Consider the following 25,253-nt stretch of genomic DNA (forward strand, 5'->3'; position numbering starts at 1 on the left):
TTGTTGAAACCTCATCTGTGGAAAAAAATCTTTTTAGGGTACTCTGCGTCTCTTCATATCATTGGCACACAGCTGGACATGACTGTGGAAATATGCAATTTCAAGCATTGGTGAAGGAAGCTGAGGTTAAGGGCGTTTTTCCTCCTGTGGTCAGCTAAGGGACCATCATATGATTTTCCCCACAAGGCAGAAATATGGGCATTCCTGGCAGGCCCAGGATGGGGCTGTGAGCCTGCTTTTGAAGTACTAAGTGCTATAGATGAAAGTAAGGACTGATTCATAGGCAGAGCAGCCCTTTTGCATAATCTGCCCCCTTTTCCACCCTTTCTCTTTCTGAGGAAAGAGCTTTTGCACCAATGGCCACTCTCAGGGTTGTGGGTGGTTAACAACTGGCATTCTCCCTAAATATGCCCCAATATACTGTCAGAATAGGTTTTCAGTCCCTGGGCAAAGTGGTAGGACTGTAACTGCAGGTCCTATTGGAGCAACAGGAAAAGTATGCGGGAATGTTTTACATTGTGGTCAGCCTATCTTGGGAAACAGTGACTGTGTTAAGAAGCCCTTTAGGGGCCGGGCGCGGTGACTCAAGCCTGTACCCAGCACTTTGGGAGGCCGAGGCGGGTGGATCACGAGGTCAAGAGATCGAGACCATCCTGGTCAACATGGTGAAACCCCGTCTCTACTAATACAAAAAATTAGCTGGGCACGGTGGCGCGTGCCTGTAATCCCAGCTACTCAGGAGGCTGAGGCAGGAGAATTGCCTGAACCCAGGAGGCGGAGGTTGCGGTGAGCCGAGGTCGCGCCATTGCACTCCAGCCTGGGTATCAAGAGCGAAACTCCGTCTCAAAAAAAAAAAAAAAAAAAAAAAGAAGCCCTTTAGGGAGTCTTTCTCAAACCCTCGCCACACCTCTATCTGCAGCTAGGCTACTTGAGTTGCAGCAGTCTCTCAACTCTCACAGTGCTGGTGTGACCAAGTTACAAGAAATTGCAACTTCATCTTCTTGACCCATGAACATGTGGGGAAATAACAAGGAAAGAAAAGTCAGTAACTATGACCATGACAGTGTGATAAGTCTGATAAAGTAAATTGAAAAATTAGAAGTATTCATAAACTGTGATCCTTATTTTAAAACTATCCAGCATTTGACAGAAACTATCACTCATTTGGAAAGGTCTTTTTTTTTTGGTCAGGGTGGCCCAGATAGGTCCTTGTCAAAGCGTACTGGCAGAGCTATAAGGGAGAGTTCAGACAGGCTCTAGCCACACCAGTAGCTGACGTGAAATTTCTAAAAAGATCTTTTTGGCATTCTACCATTGCTTTCCATGAGAGTGTACATACATAACATAGGGACGGTGTGAGCATGAAATATTCTGCTCTGCCATAACGGAGGCCATGACTATACATGAGTTCTGCTCATGACCAATGGTAATGAGCAAGAGGCAACAGTGATATTGCTGGTGTTCTGGGAGCCAACCCAGGAAGTGCCATCTTAGATTATAGAAGAACAAATAAATATGGGAAATTTAGCCTTTTTTTTTTAAACTGAACATTTGTTAGTTGATCACCATATTTCTGTGGATACTTTTTCTTTCCTTCTAAACTCATTTTAGTAAAGTACAAAAGCTAAAATAACTCTATGGCACATTTTTAGTTTTTTCCTAGATTTTTTTTTTAAGAAGATGGGCAAGAAAGACAAGGACAAGTGTTACAGGTAAACAAATTGATGTTAACATTGTTTCCTGTGACTCCTGTGTCAGAATTAACTATGATCAAACTTTAAAGAAAGCCATTAGCCAAAGAGTATAACCTGAAAGGAATGATTTAAAACTTCTAGCAGCTCAGGTCAGGCGCAGTGGCTCATGCCTGTAATCCCAGCACTTTGGGAGGCCGAGGCAGGCAGATCACCTGAGGTCAGGAATTCGAGACCAGTCTCCCCAACATGGTGAAACCCCATCTCTACTAAAAACACAAAAATTACCCGGGTGCAGTGGTGCACAAATGTAATCCCAGCTACTCAGGAGACTGCGGCAGGAGAATCGCTTGAACCTGGGAGGTGGAGGTTGCAGTTTGCCAAGATGGCACCACTGCCCTCCAGCTTGGGTGACAGAGAGAGACCCTGTCTCAAAAAAATAAAATAAAATAAAACCTCTCACTCGGCTGGGCATGGTGGCTCATGCCTGTAATCCTAGCACTTTGGGAGGCCGAGGCAGGCACATCACCTGAGGCCAGACTTTCAAGTCCAGCCTGGCCAATATGGCGAGACCCCATCTCTAAAAAAATACAAAAATTAATCGGGCATGGTGGCACGCACCTGTAGTCCCAGATATTTGGGAGGCTGACGCATGAGAATTGCTTAAACCCGGGAGGTGGAAGTTGCAGTGAGCCAAGATCGCACCACTGCACTCCAGCCTGTGTGACAGAGCAGACTCTGTCTCAAAAACAAAAGCGAAACAAAACAAAACACCTCTTGCTCAAGAAGGGACTGTACCCTTCTTCAGACCATGTCCAAACCAGCAGAGATGTGCCACCACCTGCTATGGCTCTCTTCCTTTGCTTTCCTGGAAAGTCTGTACCCTGTAGTCAGTGGAAATAAAGGGCTTTGTCATGGTTCTTTGGGTAATACAATGGTTAACCTGTTTTCTAAGCCTTGAATTTCTAAGGTTATCATTGAATGTAGGTGATTTGAGCCAAATTTCATGTTAAATGGTCTTCTATCTTGTCATCAGAAGCCCATCTATGATTTATTATGTTGTTCTAACAGATGACTAAGGTTTTTCCTAAAGCCGTGGTTCTCTAACCTTAGTGTACTTCAGAATCACTGGCAAGGCCTATGAAACACACATTTCTGGCCCACCCCAAGAGTTTCTAATTCAGTAGGATTGTAGTGGAACCCAGCAATTTGCATCTCTCACAAGCTCTCAAGTGATGGTGATGCTGCTGGTCTGGGACCCCCTTTGAGAACCATGTCCTAGAAAGTTCTCTGCTTATGGATGTTTTTCCCCTTCTTGATTCCCTTTTCTCAATTACTGCTCCCCTCTGGATTGCCCTGAACATATCTATTAGAAGGCAGCTATGCAGGCATAGCATCTGTTTAGAGGACCCTCTAACTCTTGCCCTTGTGCTCTGTCCTTTTCTTTGACTCCTGACAAAAAAATGTGCATGTTTCATCACTGGCCTTCAAGTGATGTTTCTTTCTTTTCCTGTTTGTCTTAATTGTTCTTGTTTTTCTCTGTGCTGTCCCTTCATTTTCGCCCCTTTCTTTCTGATGCAGAGATGAAGATAATTGGGTGTAAGTTCTCTTTTGTGTGTTCTGTCTGCTTATTGCCTGCTTTGTTCTCATCTTCATTTGTTTCATGGAATGTTGCAATACTGGGGTTGGGTATCATGTACATATTAATAATCCTCATCAGCCTCACCTTCTTGGGTAACTGACAAGACATAAAAAGAAAAGCTACCAGCCCATCGATAACACTGTGTATTACTTTGAGTATTCAGTTAAGATCTGAAGAAACTTAGGACATACTGGAATGTTTAGAAAATCTTAACAAGCTTAAGGTGTATAGATACAGGAAAAGATTTTTTATGAGACTGATCAGTTACAGTCATTGAAAAGAAAAGGAATCATGCTTACTCCAAGCCACAAGGAATCAGAAAGGCAGAAAGCTTCTCTTTTTGGCTTTCTTGGGACACACTTCTCATGAAAAGACAAACAAACAGAGACATGGTTTTTGGAAGAAAGCTTTCCTCAAGGGGAGTAATGACATTATTTACCACAAGTGGGTTAACAGGACTGGTCAATCTGAGTGTCAGATGAGGCTATGGCATTGTATCTAAGGGATGGTTTAAGAATAATCACATCTAGTCCCAAAAGAGGTTGGAAGATCATCACATCCCTGACCCAAGAAAGGAAAAACTATATATAGTGATGTCACACTATGCCCATACCTCTCATCCTGTAGAAACCAGAAGTATGACACCAAAGACATGATGAGAAAAAGAAAGAATCCTTCTTTTTGGGGTACTCTAAAGAAATCCTCTCAAGAGTCTTTTTTTTTTTCTTTTGGTCTCCTCCTCAAGAAAATAAGAACTCCTCCATTGGTCACATACCTAAAACCATCCAGGTTGAATGGTAGCTAACATCTCTAACATCTCTACATTTCCATGTATACTGTTAGGAGACTTCCTTCTATTCTTCCAAGAGATAGGCTTGGCTTCATTCCAATTGTACTGAAAGAAAGTCAGTTCTCATCTTACGTGATCTTATGGAAGAGGCCAGGCACGGTAGCTCATGCCTGTAATCCCAGCACTTTGGGAGGCCGAGGCAGACAGATCACTGAGGTCATCCTAGCCAACAGTGTGAAACCCCGTCTCTACTAAAAATACAAATTTAGCCAGGTGTGGTGGTGGGTGCCAGTAATCCCAGCTACTCAGGAGGCTGAGGCAGGAGAATAGCTTTAACCTGGGAGGCAGAGGTTGTAGTGAGCCAAGATTGCACCACTACACTACAGCCCGGACAACAGAGTGAGACTGTGTCTCAAAAAAAAAAAAAAAAAAAAAAAAAAGGAGAGGAAGAGAAAGCATATCTGTAGAAGCCTCTCCTAATCTTGTCTAGAAGTAGACAAGGTATAAATAATACAGTATTAAGTATTATTGGGCAGGTCACGGTGGCTCACGTGTGTAATCCCAGCACTTTGAGAAGCAGATCACCTGAGGTCAGCAGTTCCAGACCAGCCTGGCCAACATGGTGAAACTCTATCTCTACTAAAAATACAAAAAATTAGTTCAGCATGGTGGAAGGTGCCTGTAATCCCAGCCATTTGGCAGGCTGAGGCTGGAGAATCACTTAAAACCCAGGAGGCAGAGGTTGCAGTGAGCCGAGATTGTACCACTTGCACTCCAGCCTGGGCAACAGAGCGAGACTCCATCTCAAATATATATATATATTATTATACTTGAACCCAGAGCCTCCTAATATGAAGTGTGAGTAATTTATACAGAAGTAATGTGAATATAATAAAGAAGCCAAGTCAGATTTTGACTGGCCAAACTTGTTTGGGCCTTCCCAGATTATTTCTGCTGGGATGGAATTCCACATAGGCTAGCACTAATGAAACATTTGGCCCCAAATTCCAAGTAGTGCTTGAGATTCTCTTGCTAACAAATGTTCTGATGCCTGGCTGAACTTCCGAGGTTGGGAGACCTCTGAGACTGCTCTCAAAAGAAACTTGCAAACACATCATGAACTCTGTTTCTCCAGAGTCACTAGTATGCAGGTCTTCAGAGGGTCAGACCTGTCACTGGTCTGTCACAGTGCTCCGTAATCTATCCCCCTAAGATTTCTGGTGGCTGAACAGCACTGTATACTCTTAAGACCACACACACCATAAGGACCTCAGAATATTCAGGCCAATCCCTATCATAATAAGATAGCCTCAGGCTCATTACCTTGCTTTGTCCCAGTAGCTGTTTAGGCACACAGGAATCTGTATTTTTGATGTGCAGTTGCAGTGTAGTGCAGCTGTTCTTCACACATAAACATCCAAGCTAGGTATCAGTAAACTATAACCCGTGGGCCAAATCCAGCCAACAGTCTATTTTTGTACTTCTTGCTAGCTAAGAATTTTTTTTACATTTTAAAAGTGTTGTAAAAAGAAAGAATACTTGCCAGACACATATGTAGCCCACAGAACCTAAAATATTTATTATTTAGTCTTTTACAGAAAAGATTTGTTAACTTCTAGAAACTTTTAAGTGCCCAGTTTCCTGAGTGCAGCTGTACCAACAGATCCTATGAGACTGTGAAAGGGGCAGATATTTTATTCTGAGGCCCTTTTATAAGAAAAAACTCAAATCATTCCACTTCATTCAAGAAACTCTGTTGGATGTCACCCAAGCACTAAGCACTCAATGTAAGACATTACTGATGCTGTAAGGTGCTCTGCCAACCTTAGGAAGCAGAGGGCACTTAACAAAGGGAGTCAGGGCTGCCCAAGGTCCTTCCTTCCTAAAAAGGAGACCCATCATCAGGGCTACCCTCAGAAATACCTACTCCTACTTCTTGCAGAAGAGACTCGCCCTCTCAGCACTCCTCCATGCTGCCTAAGAGCTGCCCAGTCCCCCACCCCTAGCCAAACTCCATCTGTGTCCTCCCAGCAGACCTCCTAGTGTTAAACAGTGAAGAACATCAGAATCGCTTGGTGATTTTTTAAAAACATAGATGTAAACAAGACCCACTGGAATCTCAATGTGTGAATGCTAGAAATCTGTTTCAACAAGTTCCCCAGGTGGTTCGAATACAACCAGCCAGGCAGTGGTCTGCAAACTAACATCCAAAACCACTGCTCCAGCTTTCTCTTTCTCATCTTCATTGTAATGTGCCTGCCCTCATGTCTCTCTCTCCTGATAATATTTCCTGGAAGTTGGTGCCATAGTTTACAGGAGCCTCTCGGAAACAGAGCCTTAACCCAAATGCATGATCTGACCGATAGGTTTTATGAACTTGTAACATGCAATAGGGACAGCTGAAGAGCCGGGGAACCATGGAAGTCTATCTGTAAGGCAGGCAGGCAGACAAGTAGTCCTGGGTCATTAGATCCCTGGAGCTTTTCACATTTGCTGCTGCTTATGTTTTCTTCTAGTTCCAAGAGAATTAGTGGAGAGCTTGATTGAAATGACCCCCTAGAGAGATTTTGACAGGAAGCCTCTCCCTTTCAGCAACATTAATTTTCACAGATTGCCATTCTTGAAATTGAAACCATAATTGCATAATTGCGACCCGTAAGCCCAATAGCCTAATACCTAACCTGGCTGAGAATAGTTCTAGAATAGTCTAGGCAGGTCTGTTCTCCAAATAAAGAGCAGCTAAAGACCTGACGAAAATAAACTACTTCAGTCTGTAACTCAGAGGGCACAATTACTTGTGTTGATAGATTTTCTCAGCTAGATGATCACCAAGGGCATTCGGTTTTTTTAAAAAATGAAAACTGTAGGAATATATAACTTAAACCTTACATTTTGAAACTGGCATTTTACCTTAAAATGCCCTGCCCAGAAACTGTGAGCATACTCTGTATAATCAACACAAATTCTTTCATTAATAATCTCCAAGACACTGTCTAATTTTATTTGTTTATTTTTAAAAGACAGTGTCTCACTCTGTCAGCTAGGTTTAAGTACACTGGCATGATCATAGCTCATTGCAGCCTCAAACTCCTGGGCTCAAGAGATACTCCCTCCTTAGCCTCATGACTAGCTAGGACTATAGATGCACACTGCCATGTTTAGCTAATTAAAAAAATATATTTTTTTTGTAGGGCCTCACTGTGTTGCCCAGCTAGTCCAGAACTCTTAGCCTCAAACAGTCTCCCCACTTCCGCCTCCTTATAATCCAAGGCAGGAATTACAGGCATGAGCTACCATGCCCAGCTCCTAGTTTTTTATTAGTATTCTATATATATATATAAAACTAGGAAAATTTGAAAATGTTTCATTTGAAGGACATTTTATTGGTTAACCTGTATATAGAGCCACAGAGATTAAAAATATTTGTACAACCTAGAATAATGTTCCTGGTAGCCAATAGGTAACTGCTATTAAAAGCTACATAGATTATTTTGAGAATGACTTCCAGAGAGTTCAAACCAGTGTGATATTTAAACCAAGCACCTATTCTTTTTTTTTTTTTTTTTAATACTTTAAGTTCTGGGGTACACATGCAGATCTTGCAGGACTGTTTATAGGTACACACATGCCATGGTGGTTTGCTCTCTCCATGCCCCTGTCACCTACATCAGGCATTTCTCCCAATGTTATCCCTCCCCACCCCTCGCTGTCCCTCCCTTAGTCCCACATCCCCCAACAGACCTCAGTGTGTGATGTTCCCTTCCCTGTACCCATGTGCTCTCATTGTTCAACACCCACCTATGAGTGAGAACATGTGGCCAAGCACCTATTCTTAGATTAAGCATTATAATTTTCTAGACTATTTGACTCAGAAAAGGATAAAAATAAAAATTTAAAAATTAATTTAAAAATTCTAGACTATTCACTTTGTGCTAATTTAAATTTAAGGATTACTTAAAGGCCGGGCGCAGTGGCTCAAGCCTGTAATCCCAGCACTTTGGGAGGCCGAGGCGGGTGGATCACGAGGTCAAGAGATCGAGACCATCCTGGTCAACATGGTGAAACCCCGTCTCTACTAATACAAAAAACTAGCTGGGCATGGTGGCGCGTGCCTGTAATCCCAGCCACTCAGGAGGCTGAGGCAGGAGAATTGCCTGAACCCAGGAGGCAGAGGTTGCAGTGAGCCGAGATCGCGCCATTGCACTCCAGCATGGGTAACGAGCGAAACTCCGTCTCAAAAAAAAAAAAAAAAAAAAAAAGGATTACTTAAATTTAATTAAATACTTAAAATTTAAGTAATATTTAAATTCCATAGAAAAACTAATGTGCAATTAAGACTTTTCTAAGAAGCCTGTTTCAGTTGTTTAAAATTCAGATATAACTAACTCTGATTTATCCCACTGTAGTAGCAATAACCTGACTTTAAAGGAGAAAGTTAAAATGAAGAAAAATAGCAATGAGCCATAGTAAAGTTCTCAGTTAAGTTTGGATTTTACTTTCAGGACTGACTTTATTCAGCCCCTGTCCTAACAGTAGCAAACTGATAAATTTGAACTTCCTTTCTTGTTCTACCTGTCTTCCCCACCCAAACCTACCCTGTACACCTGAGCACTCTAAACAGTGTACTAGGAGGCCCTAAGCAGCAACGTCCAAAGGAAGCAGACTAAGATTCTAGACTCATTAGAATTCAAAGCAGAGGCACTTCCTAACCCAAGGATCTGTGTAGATGTGGTCCTCCAGGCTATCCCACATATGCAACAGTGGCATTTTGATATGATTTTCAAGATACATTTTCTTCTTCCTTCATGGTAATATCAAGGTTGCTTGTTGGGGAAAGAAGATGGCTTTCACACATTAGGGAAAGATCTCAGGGCTCTTGAGGAATAGTTAATTGCTTGTCATGACTTTTCTTCCCCACTTTAGCCATAGTATTTTAAGAACCTTCATTATGCATCCAAATAACCATGATTTCAAGATGTTGTACCTGGGATAGGAAAATGACCTGAATAATGGAAGTACTAGTCACAAAGATCCTGAAATCCTCAAATATGTGCTAGTCCTGGTCTATTCCTGTTCCATGCATGAAAGAAACCCAGATGCTTCCATTATTAGAGAGGTAGTCAGTGCAAAAAAGAGAGCATTGTCATTTATCTCTGACCAAACCAGAAAGCCCACATGCCAACCAAAAGCAAACCCTACCTCTATCATTGTGATTCCAAGTAATAACATATTTAGATGTACCAGTTTTTCTAAGAACTGAAGTAGAAAAAATACCTGGTTTCTGAACTGGCATGTTTTGCAAGTTGTTTCATTATCTCTCATTTGGTTTCTTCAGGCTGCTAACACATCTTCACTTTGGTCTTTCCTATTTTCCTTTGCCATTTTCTTCCTTTGAAGTTTGTTGCTCCCACAGCTTTTACTATTTTTTTTGAAAGTCAAAAGCCCTTCATTTGTTCATGTGAATAAAACTGGTTATGTTAAAGATTTAGGAACTTAGAGCAGCCTACACTCTTATACATGAACAGGCAACACTGTCTCCCCTCAACCATCACCCTAAAAAGGCAGATGTAACTTGGGTTATTTTAGACTTGAAGTTTGAGCTTCTCCTCCCTAGTGTTGAACAACAGAGATAGGCAGAATGGGCTGGAGTCAGAGCACAGGGAAGCAAAACAGCACATGTTGCCTCGTTGCCTTACTACCTATGCTTCTGGAAAGTGATCTCCCACCACACTTGCAAACAAAAAGAAGAAAAAGCGACAGGTAGTCCAGTGACCTCTACCTGTCACTCCAGCAGGGAATGAGGTTTGGAACAAAGTCTCCAAATCTTTGGAAGGAAAAGTAGTGTGTCCTCTAGTCAGACTCAGAAAGGATGGGGATTGTAAAAAGAAAGCATATAAAAAGTATAAATCTATCAAAGAGAAACCCTTCTTGAGGGAAAAGAAGAGGGATTAGTAGTTAAGACATAGGCATGTTAAAATGTTATTCCTGTTGATGCTAGAATCTTCCCTCTTTGGGAGGCTTAGATTACAGCCATTCTCCTGGAGAGAGATAGACTGAATGGTCTGAGCGTCTACAATCTGAAAGATTCTCCACCCTTGACAGGGTGTGGTGAACATTTTTAGAATTCGGACTTAGAGAACACATGACTAACCAACCTGAGTGCTGCTGCACTGATAATGGTAAAATGTTCATCATTATTAACCAAGCTTGGAATGCCCTGAGCACCCACCCACCCCAGAAGATCCAAATGCTAGCCTAGTTCTCTGTGAAAATGGGGCAGTATGGCTTCTGGAGTCATAAGGATGTGGCATTTCTTTCCCCGCAGGTGATATCCGCAATGACCTATACCTAACCCTGGAGAAGGGAGATTTTGAGAGAGGAGGAAAGAGTGTACAAAAGAATATTGAAGTGACCATGTATGTGCTTTATGCAGATGGAGAAATCTTGAAGGTAAGGCTTGCCGGTCAGTCAATTGAGATGGAGGATAATCCTATGATAATTCTCTGTGGACTTTATCCAGAGGCCCATTCTCTTCAAGCAGGATTAAAATCACCCCATATATCTTTTTCTCTGCCTTTTTCTTTCTTTAGGAAACCCTAAAGTGTGCTTTGATAATGACTTCCAGTGTTGTACAGCCATTGCAGAAATATATCCTAGTATCTGACCTGAATCCCTCTTGCTCCATTTTAGACCTATTCCCTCTAGTTCTGTCCTACATGTTGCCTCTCCTGCCATTCCACCTAGCATAGAGCTGCCTACTTTTGGTAACTTATTAGGTCCCATTCTGCCTTTTTATTCCTTGAGCTAATACAGAAAGTTATATTTACACTTTGGTCAAGGGTGGAACTTAGACAGTCACTTCCTAGTACCAAATTATAGGACAAAGAACAGCAGACTCAGGCCCTGGAAGATTAAAGCCAATGTAGTACAAGTATCCTCTGTTATTCTCCACTGAAAGTGAAGACTTGGAGTGCTGTTTTCCCGTTGCATGTGAGTTTTCTCTTCAGTTATGTCATGGTAAAGTCTGCGGTGAATAACAAGGCATCATTTGCCTCCCACTTGGTAGAAGGCAAGTCAGTGTTGTGCAAACCTTGCTTCTTTTTTTTTTTTTTTTTTTTTGAGACGGAGTTTCGCTCTTGATACCCAGGCTGGAGTGCAATGGCGCGATCTCGGCTCACCGCAACCTCCGCCTCCTGGGTTCAGGCAATTCTCCTGCCTCAGCCTCCTGCAAACCTTGCTTCTGTGTGTTGACCACCACCCTGTGAGATAGAACGGGAATGATCATTCCCATTTGATAGAAAAAGGTAAAATTAGTCAAAATCATTTCCCAAATCACGACAGAAATATAGGAGAATGTTGAAATAGTAGTAGAAACAATGATTTGTGTGCCATTTAAAAAACTCAAGAACCTAAATCTGTTCACTATTTGCAAGGAGAGCGCCAGTGACAGGAGAATGGTCAGCTGATCACATTCACCCCTGTGTGGACTGGGACCTACTCCTGAGTATGTGGCCCAAAGCTTCCTGTTGTCCAGACAAGGGCATGGGTAGTACTGAGACTGCATCTTCATGGAAATATTTGGGATATGGGTTAAGTTAAATCTGGCCTAACTTGTTTATATCCAAAGAAAGTCAGCCAGGAGTGACCTAAAATGCCAGTCCAAGTGTAGGACTCAGGACAGTTAGAAAACAGGCTCTCTCCACTTTGTAATTTAATTTTTTTTCTGATATGGTAAAATGTTACACACAGTTGACTTCTCTTATTCAGCTTGTTGTTTCTCTTCTCAGTGAGGATGAAGAGCCTACCTTAGTGATTTAATACACCACCCTGCTTCTCTCCCATTTTGTTGAGGAGTACGTGTAGTTACTTTCACCCCAAAGAAAGCAAGGAGAATCGGGACTGCTGATTTCATATACCGTCTACATAACTGCTTCAAAAGTATTGAATTTAAGTAAAATACATTTTCTGATCTCAGAGATTTTGCTTAGTGCAAAAATGAGACCTTTAAACAGGGGAAAGAAAAGTGTCCTAGTGACACAGAAATCCAGACATTCCTACCAGGAAGATGACATCTTATTTTGTTTCTTTTTTCCAGGATTGCATCAACTTAGGTTCAGGAGAGCCAAATAGGAGTTCCTACCACTCCTTTGTCCTCTACCACAGTAATAGTCCTCGGTGGGGAGAAATTATCAAATTGCCCATCCCCATTGACCGGTTCCGGGGCTCCCACCTGCGCTTCGAGTTCAGACATTGTTCTAGTAAGTTAGACTTCCCCCTACATTCCCTTGAGAATATTAATGTAACTCTCTCCTCTCTGGAACAGAATTAAGTGGATTCTTATTATTTGGGCAAGAAAATGAGGAGTTAGGAATAAACAGATATTCAGAGATGGGATGTCACCAAAGGCTATTTTTGGGACTGTAAAAGCGGTGATTCAAAACCACAAAGTCTTGTATTGGCCCTTCCTAGAGTCTCAGATTATTATCCATTGTCATTCTCCTTTGACTATCCCTTTATACCATGATTAAACTGCTTATTAAAGAGACCCTGGTCATCAAGACCAGCAATTTAGTTTCTTTTTGGATCTAGGTAGCCTATATGCTGTGAGTATGAATAGAAGCTCATTTTGGTATATTTCTTATCATTCCTGCAGTCAGGTTTCCACCTAGTTAATGAAAGAGGTGAGGGACAAAAGAGCATAGGTGATAAGCACAAGGAGAATTTCAAGGAGGAAGCAGAGTGGAAGGCAAAAAACAACTAATACTTGGCTCTGATTGCAGCAAAGGACAAGGGGGAAAAGAAACTCTTTGGCTTTGCATTCTCACCCCTGATGCGTGACGATGGCACCACCCTCTCAGATGATATTCACGAGCTTTATGTGTACAAGGTATGAGGCCTGGCTGTCTTTCATCCCCACCCCTCACCTCCACTGAGGCCACTCTCTCACATGGTTCTCAGTTAGGTGGTTTTCACTGGGCAGGCCAAAGGACCCAGGGAAGTGCACTGGTGGGTGACATTGGGACATCTGTGGGCAGGTCTTCTAAGAGCAGTGGCCTTCCTCCCACAAGTAATGCCAACAAGTTCTTTGTTTTCTACTTCTCACTTACTGGATGGAAATCCATTACCAACCCCTCATTGCCATTGTGGTCTTGTTTAGTATACTCTTAGACCTGCTGTTTGAGATCATGGTACTGTCAGCTGTCACAGCATAGCTGCCACCCAAGATTACTTGCACATCAGGTGGCAACCACATTGCCCCACCATAGTCTGTTTAAAAGGCACATGAGCTGTTCTAGGGAGTTTCTGAATAGAAAGCACTCTTCCAAGAGGACCTGAAGCCCAACATTCAGCCTTAGGAAGATGAGAGCAAATATCAGCCCAGAAATTCCCTAGGACCTGGTTTTTGCATGTTGCATGGCTCAGGGGACATTTTTTTCTCCATTTTTGCCTACAGTGTGATGAGAATAGCACATTTAATAACCATGCTCTGTACCTCGGCCTGCCCTGCTGCAAAGAGGACTACAATGGCTGTCCTAATATCCCTTCTAGCCTCATCTTCCAGCGCAGCACCAAAGAATCTTTCTTCATCTCCACTCAGCTCTCCTCTACCAAACTCACGCAGAATGGTAGGTGATAGTGCCTGCAGGGTGGTGCCCCCCACCTTCCTCCGTTGTTCACTCCACATTACTAGTGCATGTGAAGGGAAGCAGAAATCATTCCTTTTTCATGCCATAATAATGGGCTTCTTTTCATTTGAAGTTGAAGGAATCACTCAGCAACAGCAGACTACAAGGTTTCCCACGGTTTTAGTAGTTTCACAGTACACATCGCACATGTGTCTTTGGCCTTAATCTCAGTCTGTGATGATGCTTGCAGCTAATTCTGTCCCTATAGATTCCACCTGTCCTTGACTGGGAGAGTCTGGGCCTTGCTTGACCTCAGAATAGCCAGGGTTCGGCGTGGTGCAGTGACTCATGCCTGTAAACCCAGCACTTTGGGAGGCCGAAGTGGGCGGACCACTTGAGGTCAGGAGTTTGAGACCAGCCTGGTCAACATGGTGAAACACCGTCTCTATAAAAAATACAAAAATTAGCTGGACATGATGGTGCATGCCTGTAATCCCAGCTACTCAGGAGGCTGAGTCAAGATAATCACTTGAATTTGGGAGATTGAGGTTGCAGTGAGCCGAGATTAGACAGCTGCACTCCAGCCTTGGCAACAGAGTGAGACTCTGTTTCAAAAAAAGAAAAAAAGAAGAGTAGCCAGGGCTCATCATCTTTTGGGCTTGCTTTCTAGTGGACCTCCTAGCTCTGCTGAAGTGGAAAGCCTTCCCAGACCGGATCATGGATGTACTAGGGCGGCTACGGCATGTCAGTGGGGAGGAAATTGTTAAGGTATGTCTTCCACATAATTTAAACATACTGAATGAGGAAGAATCTGGGCAGAAGACCCTACTTCATTCATCATGATTTTTGCCAGTAACCCTCTGAGACTGTTTCATCAGAGTGTTGTTGTTAGCTTCCTTTTCCTCTTTTTGAATACTTTTATTTTTAACTGACAAATAATAATTTTTTATCTTTATGGGATACAACGTGACATTTTAACAATGTAGAATATATGTTCACAATGCAGAATGATTGAATCAGGCTAATTAGCAAATATGTCAACTCACATTCTTATCATTCTTAGCGTTTTTTGTGGTGAAAATATTTAAAATCTACTCTTAGCAATTTTGAAATATACAGTGCATTTATTATATCACCATACTGTGCAATAGATCACTAAAGCTTTTTGTTTTTCCCATCTAACTGATACATTGTACCCTTTGAACAACATCTCCCCTTTCTCAAACCACAGCCTTTCCTCAGCCTCTCGTATTCCTCATTGTATTTTCTACTTCTATATGTTCAGTTTTTTATATTCTGCATGTAAGTATAATTGTGTGGTCTTTCTGTGCCTGACTAATTTCACTTAGCTTAATGTCCTCCAGCTCTATCCATGTTGTTGCAAATGGCAGGATCTCTCTTTGTAAGGCTGAATAGCATTCCGTCGTGTATATATGCCATGTTTTCTTTTTTTATTTTATACTTTCAACTTTTATTTTAGATTTAGTGGGTACATGTGCAGATTTGTTACATAGATATATTACATGATGCTGAGGTTTGAGATATGAATAATCCCATCACTGAAATAGTGAGCATAGCACCTAACAGTTTTTCAACCCTTGCCCCCATCCCTCCCCACTCTAGTAGTCCGCAGTGTCTACTGTTACCATTTTTATGTCCATTAGTACCCAATGTTTAGCTCCCGCATAAAAGTGAGAACATGAAGTATTTGGTTTTCTGTTCCTGCTAGTTTCTGTAATGGCCTCCAGCTGCATCCTTGTTACTGCAAAGGATATGATTTTCTTCTTTTTTATCTGCATGGTATTCCATGGTATATATGTATATATGTACCACATTTTCTTTTCTTTTTTTTTTTTTTTTTTTTTGAGACAGAGTCTTGCTCTGTCACCGAGGCTGGAGTCCAGTGTTGCTATCTCCACTCACTACAACCTCCCCCTCCTGGGTTCAAGCGATTCTCCTCCTGAGCCTCCTGAGTAGCTAGGCCTACAGGTGTGTGCCACCACGTCTGGCTAATTTTTGTATTTTTAATAGAGACAGGATTTAATCATGTTGGCCAGGATGGCCTTGATCTCTTGACCTCATAATCTGCCTGCCTCAGCCTCCCAAAGTGCTGGGATTACAGGCATGAGCCACCACACTCGGCCTATGTACATTTTCTTTGTCCAGTTCACTATTCATGGGCACTAGATTGACTCCATGTCTTATGTTATTGTGAATAGTACTGGGATGAGTATATGAGTGCATGGTCTTTTTGATAGAACGACTTTTTTTTCTTTCAGATACATACATAGTAATAAGATTGCTGGATCAAATGGTAGTTCTAAGTTTTTAAATTAAATCTCCAAACTGCTTCCTAAAGGAGCTAAACTAATTTACATTCCCACCAACAATAAGAGTTCCCTTTTCTCTGCAGCTTCGCCATCATCTGTTATTTGACTTTTTTGTTTGTTTTTTGAGATGGAGTCTTGCTCTGTCACTTGGGCTGGAGTGCAGTGGTGCGATTTCAGCTCACTGCAACTTCTGCCTCCTGGGTTCAAGCGGTTCTCCTACCTCAGCCTCCCAAGTAGCTGGGATTACAGGCGTGAGCCACCATGCCTGGCTAATTTTTGTATTTTTACTAGAGACGGGGTTTCGCCATGTTGGCCAGGCTGGTCTTAAAATCCTGATCTCAAGTGATCCGCCTGCCTCAGCCTCCCAAAGTGCTGGGATTACAGGCGTGAGCCACTGCACCCAGCCTTGTTGACTTTTTAGTAATAGTCATTCTGACCAGTGTGAGATAGTATCTCATTGTGGCTTTAATTTGCATTTCACTGATGATTAGTGATAATGAGCATTTTTTACATATTTATTGGCCACTTTATTATATATCTTCTTTTGAGAAGTGTCTGTTCATGTCTTCTGTTCACTTTTTAATGGAATTGTTTTTTGCTTGTTGAGTTGAGTTTCTTATATATTCTGGATATTAGTCCTTTGTCAGATGCATAGTTTGCAAATATTTTCTCCCATTCTGTAGGTTGTCTGTTTACTCTGTTGATAGTTTCTTTTGCTGGACAGAAACTCTTTAGTTTAATTAAGTTCCATTTGTCAATTGTTTTTGTTGGAATTGCTTTTGAGGACTTAGTGATAAATTATTTCCTAAGGCCAATGTCCAGAAGGGTGTTTTCTAGGTTTTCTTCTAGAATTCTTATAATCTGAGATCTTACATTTAAATCTTTAATCCGTCTTGAGTTCATTTCTGTTAATGGTGAAAGTAGGGGTCCAGTTTTATTCTTCAGCATGAATAATGTACTAGCTGCAGCATATCAGTGGGAAGGAGATTGTTCATTTCCACGCAATGTAAACATACTGCCTGAGGAAGAATGTTTCTTAACTTTCACCTTAACTGCTTCTGGCCAGCTATCTCAGCACCATTTATTGTTTTGTCAGTTATCACACTCTTTTTCATGTTTTTTTTTTTTAATTTTAATAGTTGTCGGGGTGCAGGTGGTTTTTGGTTACATGGATGAGCTCTTTCATAGGGAATTCTGAGGTTTTGGTGCACCCGTCACCCAAGCAGTGTACACTGTCCCCAGCATGTTATCTTTTATCCCACACCACCTTCCTAACTTTCCCCCTCAGGTCCCCACAGTCCATTATATCACTTTGTATGTTTTTGCATCCTCATAGCTTAGTTTCCACTTAGAAGTGAGAAAATACAGTATTTGGTTTTTTATTCCTGAGTTACTTCACTAAGAATAATGGCCTGTAGCTCAAGTTACTGCAAAAGACAGCATTTCCTTTTTGTGGCTGAGCAGTATTCCATGGTATGTATGTGTGTGTGTGTGTGTGTGTGTGTGTGTGTGTGTATGTATGTTTTTATCCACTTGTTGGTTGATGGGCACACTTAGATTGGTTCTCTATCCTCGCAAATGCCAATTGTGCTGCCATAAACATGCATGTGCATGTGTCTTTTTCATATAATGACTTCTTTCCCTTTGGGTAGATACCTGGTAGTGGGATTGCTGGAATGGCAGATCTATTTTTAGTTCTTTAAGGAGTCACCATACTGTTTTCCATAGTGGTTGTACTAATTTACATCCCCACCAGCAGTATAAAAGTGTTCCCTTTTCACCATATTCACACCAACGTCTGTTGTGTTTTGACTCTTCAATAACGGCCATTCTTGTAGGAGTAAGGTGGTATCTCATTGTGGTTTTAATTTGCATTTTCCTGATGATTAATGATGGTGAACATTTTTTTCATACATTTGTTGGTTCACCACCTTGGTTAGATGTATTTGTATATCTTCTTTTTAAGAAATGTCTTTTCATGTCCTTTGTCCACTTTTTGATGGGATTATTTGGGATTTTTGCTGATTTGTTTGAGTTCCTTATAGATTCTGGATACTAGTCCTTTGTTGGATGCATGGTTTTCAAATATTTTATCATACTCTGAGGGTTGTCTGTTTACTCTGCTGATATCTCTTTTGCTGCCAGTACCATCTATTGAATACGGAATCCTGTCTCTGTTGCTTATTTTTGTTGACTTCGTCAAAGATCAGATGGCTGTAGGTAGGCCATTTTATTTTGAGGCTCTCTGTTGTGTTCCATTGGTCTGTGTGTCTGTTTTTGTACCTGTATGATGCATTTTTGCTCTGTAGCCTTGTAATATAGTGGGTGATGTGATACCTCCAGCTTTGTTCTTTTTGCCTAGGATTGCTTTGGTTATTTGGACTCTTTTTTGGTTCTGTATTAATTTTAGAATAGTTTCTTCTAGTTATGTTAAAAGTGATGTTGGAAGTTTGATAGGAATATGTTGAATCTATAGATTGCTTTGGGCAGTATAGGTATTTTAACAATATTGATTCTTCCAACTCATGGGCATAGAACATTTTTCCATTTGTTTGTGTCATTTATTATTTCCTTCAGCAGTATTCTGTAGTTATGCTTGTAGAGGTCTTTCACCACCTTGGTTAGATGTATTCCTAGGTATTTTGTGGGTGTGGCTATTGTAAATGCAATTGCATTCTTGATTTGGCTCTCAGCTTGAAGTCTTTCTTGGGGCCCTTTGGGCTATAAGCCAACACCTCAAGTCCACCTAGTTATCACTTAGCTAGGTGGAGGCTTAGGGTACTAGATGATTTTTAAATGGTATTTTGAGATCCTAAGAGATCTTTCACCTTTTTATTGGAAGTTAAATTCATTGGTTTGTGGAAGTTTGACTGTGCATATACGGTCCTGAGACCTGAGCCCTCTGCTTTTTATGTTGTTTCAGTTTCTGCAGGACATCTTAGATACACTCTTTGTGATTTTGGATGATAATACAGAGAAATACGGCCTGTTGGTTTTTCAGTCACTGGTAAGTCACTTTCCTGATTCTTTACTTTTGTTAATTATTCCTGTCATATATTTCAGAAAATTTAAGGGAAGCCATTTATTAGAGTGAATCATCACAAGATATAGATGTTTCCAATAGAAAAGGGACTGAGTGTTGTTGCCCCAGGAAGACCAACCAACCTACCAGGCAAATCAAATTTGAAGAATCTAGCATAATCAAGTCCAGACCTTGGATTTGTAGTTTCTGGATCTTCAGTCTCATCACTATTGCAGTATTGCCTTGGCCCTGAAATAGTGACTTCCATGAGGTCAGAAACCCAGAGAGTAATAGAAGAAATCAAATGGCCCATTTTTTCTCTTACAAAGTAGGATATAACCATCATGAAGAGAGTTCCAGAGTCTATGCAGTTGTTTCAGAACCAGTCTCAGAAGGTTGGTTAATAAAAATAGATGGTGCCTTTTGCTTAATATATCCAGTCCCCCAGAGAGCCATACATTCAAGGAGAGTTAGATACTCCAGTTGGCCTGATAGATGGGGAGCAGAGGTGAGAGTTGCAATGGGTACTTGCATAGTTTGCCCCTCCAGCTCTTCTTCCTAATTTCCCTGTCCACCAGCCCCATTTCTGAAGGCCACAGCCTTTCATAGGCTGATTTGACTCAGAGAACAAGCTGTTTTTCCCTCTCTTTTCCAAGTTTTTGGGGATACTTTATTGTTTATGCCGTCTCCACACATGTTGTTTTGCCTTTCCCTGATCTATATTGTACCACCCAGCATTATTGTGAAGGGAGAGGCTCACAGTAAACACAGAAAGTGACTGATGAGCCCGGGTCTGAATTAGGAGGCTGGGGTGTTTGAAAGAGAAAAGACAAGACAGAAATACAGACATAGAATGGAAATCTTACATTCACTACCTGTAGGGAATGCTAGAAAAAACACTGACAATTTGCCATTCTTTGGAGAAGGAAGACTGTTTCTTACTGGGAATAGATCTGAGGCCTCCAGTGAACCCTAATGACTTGCTCTCCATATCTCCCAGGTGTTCATCATCAACTTGCTCCGAGACATCAAGTATTTTCACTTTCGACCTGTGATGGACACATATATCCAGAAGCACTTTGCTGGAGCTCTAGCATACAAGTAAGTTTCTTTTATCATCATTAAGTCTTGTGTTTGAGCAGAAATATAGGCTTCTAAAAAGTTTAGCTGTAACCACCATTTAAAAAGTTCAGCTGACTTTTTAAAAACTTTATATTTTTAATTGTGATAAAATACACATAACATAAAATTGACAATCTTAACTATTTTCTGAATGTAGGGTTCAGTGACATTAAGTATATTCATATCATTGTACAACCATCACCAGAACTCTATTCATCTCCAGAACTCTTTTCGTGTTGCAAAACTGAAACATTGTTAATTGTTAAAAATAACTCCCCCAAAACCGAAAATGCAATAAAAATAATAATAATAACTCCCCATTCTCCCCTTCCCATCCTCTGGCACCCACCGCTATTCTACTTTCTGTCTCTATGAATTTGACTACTCTAGATACCTCATTTATGTGTAATCACAGTATTTGTCCTTTTGTAAGTAGCTTATTTTACTCAGCATAATGTCTTCAAGGCTCATCCATGTTTTAGCATGGGTCAGAATTTCATTCCTTTCTAAGAGTGAATAATGTTCTGTTGTATATATTTACCACATTTTTAAATTCATCCATTCACCCATCTGTGGAAACTTGAGTTACTTCTACTTTTTAATTATTGTAAATACTGCTATGAATATTGGCATACAAATATCTCTTCAAGATCCTGCTTTCACTTCTTTTGGGTATATACAGAGATGTGAGATGGCTGGATCATATAGTCATTCTATGTTTAACTTTTTGAAGAAACACCATAGTATTTTCCATAGCAGTTGCATTGTTTTACATTCCAACAGTGCACAAGGGTTTCAGTTTCTTCACGTCACCAATGCTTGCTGCTATATTCTGGGTTTTTTCTTTCTTTCTTTTTTTTTTTTTTTTAAATAGTCTCACTCTGTCACCCAGGTTGGAGTCCAGTGGCATGATCTTAGTTCAGTGCAGCCTCAAACTTCTGGAATAAAGTAATCCTCCTGTCTCAGCCTCCTGAGTAGCTGAGACTATAGGTGCATGCCACCTGCCTACCTAATTTTTTTAACATTTTTTTGCAGAGAAGGAGTCTTGCTATGTTTCCCAGGCTGGTCTCAAACTCCTGGCCTCAAGCAGTCCTCCTGCTCCAGCCTTCCAAGGTGTTAAGAGTCTATACTCTTAGCATTGAGCCACCACACCCAGCCTATTTTGTTTTGTTTGTTTTTTTTAATTTGTTTTTTAATTTTATTTTAAGTTCAGGGGTACCTGTGCAGGTTTGTTATATAGGTAAATTTGTGTCATGGAGGTTTGTTGTACAGATTATTTCATCACCAAGTATTGAGCCTAGTACCCATTAGTTATTTTTCCTGATCCTTTCCCTCCTCCTGCCCTCCACCCTCTGATAGGCCTCAGTGTGTTTTGTTCCCCTCTGTGTGTCCATGTGTTCTCATCTTGTAGCTCCCACTTAAAAGTGAGAACATGTGGTATTTGGTTTTCTGTTGCTTTGTTAGTTTGCTAAGGATGATGGTCTCCAGCTTCATCCATGTTCCTGCAAAATACATGATCTCATTCTTTTTAATGGCTGCATAGTATTCTATGGTGTATATGTGCCACGTTTTCTTTATCCAGTCTACCATTGATAGGGATTTAGCTTGATTCCATGTCTTTGCTATTGTGAACAGTGCTGCAGTGAACCTATGAGTGCATGTGTCTTTATGATAGAATGATTTATATTCCTTTGAGTTTATATGCAGTATTGGGATAGCTGGGTCGCATGGTAGTTATGTTTTTACATCTTTGACTGCTTTCCACAATGGTTGAACTAACTTACACTCTCATCAACAGTATATAAGCATTCTTTTTTCTCTGCAACCTCGCCAGCGTCTGTTATTTTTTGACATTTTAATCATAGCTATTCTGGCTGGTGCGAGATGGTATCTTGTGGTTTTGCTTTGCATTTCTCTAATAATCAGTGATGTTGAGCCTTTTTCATATGATTGTTGGCCTTTGAAAACTCAGGTCCCTTGTCCATTTTTTTATAGGGTCATTTGGGTTTTTTTTTTTTAAATAAATTTAAGTTCCTTATAGTTGCTTTGTCAGATGCTTAATTTGCAAAAATGTTCTCCAATTCTATAGGTTGTCTGCTTACTCTGTTGACAGTTTCTTTTGCTATGCAGAAACTCTTTAGCTTAATTAGATCTGATTTGTCAGTGTTTGCTTTTGTCACAATTACTTTTGGTGTCTTTGTTATGAAACCTTTGCCCATTCCTATGTCCAGAATGGTATTGCCATGGTTGTCTACCAGGGTTTTATAGTTTTGGGTTTCATGTTTAAGTCTTCAATTGATGTTTGTACGTGACGTAAGGAAGAGGTCCAGTTTCAATGTTCGGCATGTGGCTAGCCAGTTATTCCAGCGCCATTTATTGAATAAGGAGTCCTTTCTCCATTGCTTGTTTTTGTCAGCTTTGTTGAAGATTAGGTAGTTGTAGGTATGCAGCCTTATTTCTAGGCTTTCTGTTCTGTTCTGCTTGTCTATGTGTCTGTTTTTGTACCAGCACCATGCTGTTTTGGTTACTGTAGCCTTGTAGTATAGCTTGAAGTCAGGTAGTGTGATGCCTCCATCTTTGTTCTTTTTGCTTAGGATTGCCTTGGCTATTCAGGCTCTTTTTTGGTTCCATATGAATTTTAAAATAGTTTTTTTCCAGTTATGTGAAGAATGTCAATGGTATTTTAATGAGAACAGCATTGAATCTATAAATTGCTTTGGGTAGGATGGCCACTTTAAAGATATTGAATCATTGTATCCATGAGTGTGGAATGTTTTACCGTTTGTGTCATCTCTGATTTCTTTGAACAGTGTTTTGTAGTTCTCCTTGTAGAGCTCTTTCACCTCCTGGTTAGCTGTATTCCTAGGTATTGTGTGTTGTGGGGAGAGGGGCAATTGTGAATGGGATTGCATTCCTGATTTGGCTCTTGGCTTGACTGTTGTTGGTATATAGGAATGTCGGTGATTTTTGCATGTTGATTTTGTATCCTGAGACTTTGCTGAAGTTGTTTATCAGATTAAGGAGCTTTTGGACTGAGACTGTGGGGTTTTCTAGCTATAGAATCAGACTGGAGTGGAATGGCATGATCTTGGCACACTGCAACCTCTGTCTCCTGGGTCCAAAGGATTCTTCTGCCTCAGCCTCCCAAGTAGCTGGGACTACAGGCCTGGCTAATTTTTGTATTTTTAGTAGAGACGGGGGGGGTTTCACCATGTTTGCCAGGCTGGTCTCGAACTCCTGACAACAAGTGATCCACCCACTTCAGCTTCCCAAAGTGCTGGGATTACAGGCATAAGCCACCATGGCTGGCCAATAAAGCCTACTTGATTGTGGTGGAAAAGCTTTTTGATGTGCTGCTGGATTTGGTTTACCAGTATTTTGAGGATTTTTGCATCAATGTTCATCAAGGATATGGGCCTGAAGCTTTGTGGTGTTGTTGGTTGTTGTATCTGTGCCAGGTTTTGGTATCAGAATGATACTGGCCTCATTTCTTTGTGCGTTTGGTATAATTTGGCTGTGAATCTGTCTGGTCCTGGGCTTTTTTTTTTTTTTTTTTTTTTGATAGGCTGTTACTGACTCAAGTTTAGAGCTTATTATTGGTCTGTTTAGGGATTTTATTTCTTCCTAGTTCCCTCTTGGAAGGGTGTTTGTATCCATTAATTTATTTATTTATTCTAGATTTTCTAGTTTATATGCATAAAGGTGTTCATAATATTCTCTGATGGTTATTTGTATCCCTGTGGGGTCAAAGGGAGTATCCCCCTTTTCATTTCTGATTGTATTTATTAGAATACAATCTCTTTTATTAGAATACAATTCTCTTTTTATTCTTTATTAGTCTAGCTAGCAGTCTATCTGTTTTATTAATTTTTTCAAAAAACCTTCCTGGATTTATTGATATTTTAAATTTTTTTGTGTGTCTCAGTCTCCTTTGGTTCATTTCTGATTTTGGTTATTTTATGTCTTCTGCTACTTTGGGGATTGGTTTGCTCTTCGTTTTCTAGTTCTTTTGGTTGTGACATTAGGTTGTTAAATTGAGATCTTTCAAACTTTTTGACTTGGCATTTAGTGCTATAAATTTCCCTCTTAACACTGCCTTACCTGTGTCCCAGAGATTCTGGTTTGTTGTATTTTTATTCTCATTAGTTTCAAAGAACTTGTTGATTTCTGCCCTGCCTTAATTTCATTATTTATTCAGAAGTTATTTAGGAGCAGGTTATTCCATTTCCATGTAATTTTATGGTTTTGAGTGAATTTCTTAGTCTTGATTTCTAATTTGATTGCACTTTGGTCTGAGAGAGTATGATTTCAGTTATTTTGCTGAGGAGTGTTTTGTGTTCCAATTGTGTGGTCAATTTTAGACTATGTACCATGTGGCAATGAGACAAATGTATATTCTGTTGCTTTTGAATGGAGAGTTCTGTAGATGTCTATCAGGTCCATTTGATCTAGTGCTGAGTTCAGGTCCTGAATATCTTTGTTAATTTCATTTGTCTAATACTGTCAATGTTGTTGTTGAAATCTACCTCTATTATTGTGCAGGAGTCTAAGTCTCTTTGAAAGTCTCTGAGAACTTGCTTTATGAATCTGGGTGTTCCTGTGTTGGGTGCATATATACTGTAATACCCTTTGTCTTTTTTAATATTTTTTGGTTTGAAATCTGTTTTGTCTGAAATCAGGATTGCAAGCCCTACTTTTTTTCCATTTTCCATTTGCTTGGTAGATTTCTCTCCATCCCTTTATTTTGAGCCTGTGTGTGTCACTGCATGTGAGATGGGTCTCTTTGAAGACAGCATACCAGTGGGTCTTGGTTTTTTATCCAGCTTGCCACTCTGTGCCTTTTAATTGGGAAATTTTGCCCATTTACAAAGTTAGTATTGATATCTGTTGATTTGATCCTTTATCATGATGTTAGCTGGTTATTTTGCAGACTTGTTTATGTAATTGCTTTATAATGTCATTGGTCTGTATACTTGTGTGTTTTTGTCATGGCTGGTAATGGTCTTTTCTTTCTGTATTTAGTGATTCCT

At 40.6% G+C, this 25,253-nt stretch overlaps 1 protein-coding gene across 5 annotated transcripts in view; it reads left to right on the forward strand.

Annotated features, from left to right (window-relative positions):
* The window catches only part of DOCK3 (dedicator of cytokinesis 3), a 610,183-nt gene that overhangs the window by 466,106 nt on the left and 118,824 nt on the right, over positions 1-25,253 (forward strand). For all 5 annotated transcript variants that reach the window (XM_064367135.1, XM_064367139.1, XM_064367136.1 and 2 more), the window contains exons 15-21: positions 10,449-10,573; positions 12,219-12,381; positions 12,904-13,010; positions 13,578-13,749; positions 14,420-14,517; positions 19,003-19,086; positions 20,102-20,202. In XM_064367135.1, coding sequence (XP_064223205.1) covers positions 10,449-10,573; positions 12,219-12,381; positions 12,904-13,010; positions 13,578-13,749; positions 14,420-14,517; positions 19,003-19,086; positions 20,102-20,202 — 850 coding nt within the window. The remainder of the gene's footprint in view (positions 1-10,448; positions 10,574-12,218; positions 12,382-12,903; positions 13,011-13,577; positions 13,750-14,419; positions 14,518-19,002; positions 19,087-20,101; positions 20,203-25,253) is intronic.

This window comes from Aotus nancymaae, unplaced genomic scaffold, assembly GCF_030222135.1.
Source record: "Aotus nancymaae isolate 86718 unplaced genomic scaffold, 86718_ANA_hifiasm-v0.15.2.pri h1tg000067l, whole genome shotgun sequence".
In the NCBI taxonomy this organism is placed as follows: Eukaryota; Metazoa; Chordata; class Mammalia; order Primates; family Aotidae; genus Aotus; species Aotus nancymaae.